Source organism: Mandrillus leucophaeus, unplaced genomic scaffold (genome assembly GCF_000951045.1).
Source record: "Mandrillus leucophaeus isolate KB7577 unplaced genomic scaffold, Mleu.le_1.0 Scaffold177, whole genome shotgun sequence".
Classification (NCBI taxonomy): domain Eukaryota; kingdom Metazoa; phylum Chordata; class Mammalia; order Primates; family Cercopithecidae; genus Mandrillus; species Mandrillus leucophaeus.
This window is the reverse complement of record NW_012101776.1, coordinates 3,568,585-3,573,545: the sequence shown is the minus strand read 5'-3', so window position 1 is coordinate 3,573,545 and position 4,961 is coordinate 3,568,585. Positions and strand designations below refer to the sequence as shown.

Genomic DNA, 4,961 nt, shown 5'->3' with positions numbered 1-4,961 from the left:
AACTGACCATTATGTCTCTCAAAGGAATAAGCAGTTTACATCAGAATGTAAAACCAACTACTTCCTCAAGCACAGGTTTTATTTCAGCTGACGTTTTATTTTTAGAACAAACTTCTCACTGAGAAAACTTGTGTGTTGAATTACATTCTGGCCCAAACTCCTTCTTTCCTAGAGTACTAGTCTGTGGACCAACTGCCTTGAGTAGCCCTGCAAATAATTTTCAAGTCATTTACTAACTCTCTAGAAAACGATGGACAAATACATGATCATATTCTACCCTTTGAATTCTATTCCAAAGGCAAATTATAAACAGAAACATTAAATATTATTAAATTGCTCTTTGATCTACTAATCAGTAATACAAAGTTTTGAGAAACATTTCACCTACAAACTTTTCAATGACTAAATGGTTAACTTAAGTAGTTAACTGCCAGCAGCTAAATGATCCAGTGTGAATCTGGAGAAAAACGACTGCAAATTTTCAAATCAGTTTTAAAAATTAATCCTGAACATGATGCCATGGTAGAATTACAAGCCTATTTTGTTGGTCATGGAAATGTTTGACTTTTGAGTCTCCTTGGGACATAATAATAGCAATTTGACATAGTTTCATTGAGATGCTAACTCCAAGAAAATTAATGAATTTAGATATTCATTGGCTTTTTAGAGCTCCATTTTAAATAAATTTTAGTTCCATATCAAATTAATGAAAATTATCAACAAATTTGTCTTTATTTTGAGTTAAAAAATCACTACTCTAGATCATAGGTGAAATTGTTAGCAGAAGGATTTAAATAAATTACCACAAAATAAATAGCTATCAGTGTATGAAAAAGTAGAAAATGCACTAGTAATAAACTATAAATGTCAGTGCTCAATACAATATACATTAGATGTGTCCAAGCTCCCAGGTTTCCACATCATCTAGCATTAGAAAGGGTGTTACGCAATAAAGGACTAAGGAGGAAGACATCAATATATTTTTGCTCACCAAAGCCATAGAATAAGCTTAGAAATATATTTTGCTTCCTTTTCCATCAAAATACAAAGTCTTAGATTAATTTGAAGAGAATCACTTCAACAATTAGTCATATTGAAAAATGCTGATTAGTTCCTTCATAGTGTCCATGGTACAGTGTAATTTGTGAAGAGTATTTTGCTAATAAGGTTATGGCAAAACTTGGTGTTTGCATCAGCATTATATGCATTCCTCTTTAAACTTCATTTTTCTCTGAAATGTTTTCATGTACCTTTTGATGTATGGTCATATTTTTACATTTAAATTATTCTTGCATGTCATAATGTCAGTTTGGTATAATGCTTACTAGATGAATATTTAAGACAGTATTTCATGTTTATTTGTTGTCTTGCACGCAGGTGAATCTGGTGTGGAAGAGTGGTCCCAGTGGAGCACATGTTCAGTTACTTGTGGTCAAGGGTCGCAGGTGCGAACCAGAACTTGTGTATCACCTTACGGGACACACTGCAGCGGCCCATTAAGAGAATCAAGGGTTTGCAATAACACTGCCCTCTGTCCAGGTAGTGTTAGCAGCAACTACAACTGTGGATGTTATTGAATTGTGTCATGCTACGCATTTGGAACGATTTGTTATTTTCATATGAAATGGGTATAGGCATTTTGATTAGAGTGGATAAGTGTAATTATTATTCAACTGTAATATTTTAAGATGTGTGTGATTATTTCTGCTTTTAAAGCAGTCACAAAATTAGGTAAATGACTCCCCTCTTCACTGCAAATATCAGTTTCTAATCTGTGTATCTACTTCTAAGAGTATTTAAGGTTCAAATATCTTTTCTGTGTTTTAGATGGTGAAAATGTTCAATTGAATTCTTGAGGAAAAATGTAATCTGCCTACGTACTAAAAATATGATGTATATTCATGTCATAAGGCAGTGGTTGACATAGTCTGTCAGGCAGTCAGTAGTTTTTATATCACTTATCTGACCCTATCAAAGAAAGAGTGTCCCTGACCAAATAACTTTTTGTTATTTTATTTCATTCAAGTAACTTTCGTCATCAGAGGTATCCACTGCTTTGTAAACTTAAATGAAACTTAATGAAAAGAGAGACAGAGAGGGAGAGAGAGAGATCTTTAATGTTAAATGAAGCATTAACAATAGCATGCCCACTTAGTGTCAGATTTTCCATGTTACATCACAATTTTGTTCTTCAGTTGATGCACATCTGCATATTATAGACATTTCTCCTTCCCAGACCACTGACTTTCATGTAAAAATAAGTAACAATAGGACTCTGGACTTTGTTTCCAAAAGTTCAAAGCACATGATGTTGCGAATCTCCAGATTTATCTTTTTGTCTAACCAATTATGTGGTGGATGAATGACTATAAACATACTGACAGCTACAGTTGACACTGGACTTGCATTCACAGCCTTTCCAGGGACCTCCAAAAGGGGACAGGTGTAAAGAAAATGACTTGTACTGCAGCAGCCTTTCATCTGCTAGCTTGTGCTTAGAAGTTTCTCATTAAGTTCCATTTCTAGAGATGGCTGACTCCACAGTTGCTAAAAGCAAGAGTAGAGAGTGGGTGGCATGGAGTAAGAGCAGGAATAATGTCAGTTTTCCAGCAGAATATGCAAAGGCGATCCATTAAAACACAGTCTGAGAGAGTTGTTAATGGTTGTAGAGTTTCAGATTTGCAAAATGAAAAAGTCTGAATATCTGTTTCACATTATGAATATAGGTAATACTACTAAGTTGTAGACTAAAAATTGCTTAGATGGTAAATTTTACATTATGTGCTTTTTATCACCATAAAAAAGGACAGTGTGGAGGAAATAAAAGGTAAAGAAAGTGGTGGGCAGAAGATGGAGGAATGATGCAATGAGGTGGGCGATCCCTTTAGAATAGAATTGGGAGGTAACAAAGCAGTAGATGAAGGTAGAATTAAAAGTTAAACAGGGCAGAGAACTGAAGCCTATGATGAAAGAAAGGCAGAATTAACTGGAAAAGAGCAATAATTGCCACTAAGAACAAGAAAAATCAGTGAGGCTCAGTGGGAATTAAACTAGAGCAAGAAAAAAACATGAAGTAAAAACTAAAAAGATTCATAAGAAAAAATGTTTAAAGAGTTTGTGAGGGGGAAGAAGATGAAAAACATGATTAAAAACAGGGTTCATAGAGCAGACAGATTCTAGGTACATTCGGCAACACAAGGAAAGCAAGTAGAAGTAAAGATCTGGGGATTTTATTTTATTTTATTTTTTAAACTGACAGGTAACATGTATGTTTTTATCTTGTACAACATGATATTTTGAGGTCATGTTGTACATGATATATACATTATATATGTATATCTCAAATGTTGTGAAATGGTTAAATCTAACAAGTGTCTTACTACATATAGTTATTATTTTTATGCTGAGAGCATTTAACATCCACTCTCTTTACATTTTTTAAGAATACAATATGTAGTCATTAACCATAGTCACCATGCGGTATAATAGATCTCTTGAATTTCTTCCTCCTATCTAACTGTGATTACATATCATTTGACCAACATGTTTTAGAAATGAAATCTTCATCCCACAAGGGTAGATACTTTCATTTGGGTGTGGGTAGAGTGGGTTTTCTGGGAAGAATACTTAAAAGCTGTTCCCTACTTACAGTATTGACTTAAACTTGATCCAGGATCAAGTTTTCTGTCCTTGATAATGAGAAAAATGTCAATAAAGAATTATGCTGTACTTGAAATATAAATTTATCTAATCAGCATGTGTTTGAATAGCCAAGACGCTTTCAACACACAAGGATAGTATTATGGCAAATGGATCTCTAAATGTGAGTCTGAGTGGATTGGAAAGTGTTCTCATATTTTCCATTCACAGCCTACTTCCCAGCCACTAGTTACGCACATTCATAAGGATGACATATGCAAGTTGCCATCCTTCTACCAGAGACTACTTATTAACGCCTTCACAGAGAACATCTGTGGTGGGATCAGAGCGCTTCTCCCACACAGAACTGCCAAACCCACTTTTTCACTGTGTCTGATGTCCAGAAGGCTATCTAATATTCCATAATTTAAAGATTTTTAATTTAAAGTTTGTCTTCCCCATTTATGCCTGAGGTTGCAATTTTTTGAATTTGAAAAATCAGATCTTGGTGACGACCTTGAGCAGTAGAATATAAATAACTCCCAGATGCTGTGTTCCAATAATGGAACACTAGGCATAAATTACCCAAAAACCCTTTTACCCTTACACCTATAGAACTACATACCAATTACTAGCTCCTCTTCACCTTTATATACATGAAGTCTTTTTTCTTTCTAAATTTGATTAAATAGTACCGTTGACAACAAGTTTATCTTTTAATCATTGTTTTAGTTCAGAATGTTGAAGTAAAGAAAATGAAAACAGTTTTGTTGATTTATTTTTAATTTTCCAAGCATAAAGGACAATTTAGCAAACTAGAAATACAGAATAAGTTCCCCACTATAAGAAACTGGAATATTTTTCATCTGGTTGTGCTATTTGTTATGAAATATTTTGTGCTCAAATGTTTTATTTTATTATTTGTTGTGCTGGTAAATGTGTACTTACTTTGCAATCTAATAGATCCTGAAAATCGTGATAAAAAGTAAATTTTTAAAATGTAATGTTTCAAACAGTAGAAATACCTTCCTAAAATAATAAATTCCCAAAAAGAAAATTAACTCAGAAATCAGTAACTGATTTGTCACACTTTGGACATTCAAATGTATTTGGCATTTAATTAATGAAAATGACACAATAAATGAACAAATTGAATATTAAAGTCACTTTCCACAAAATGTGTGGAATTATAGAATTAGAGGTTATATTTATTTGTACTATAAAAAGCGAATCAATAGTGTTATAAATTATTGATCATTCACTCATATTCAAATTTCAGAAGTCTGTGTTAATTAAATTATGCAATATGTTACTTCAATATG

General features: G+C 33.2%; 1 protein-coding gene across 1 annotated transcript in view; it reads left to right on the top strand.

The window, feature by feature from the left end:
• Positions 1–4,961, top strand: part of ADGRB3 (adhesion G protein-coupled receptor B3) — a 499,532-nt gene that overhangs the window by 336,066 nt on the left and 158,505 nt on the right. Inside the window, exon 4 of the mRNA XM_011977290.1 lies at positions 1,378–1,539. Within this exon, the coding sequence (XP_011832680.1) occupies positions 1,378–1,539 (162 nt within the window). The remainder of the gene's footprint in view (positions 1–1,377; positions 1,540–4,961) is intronic.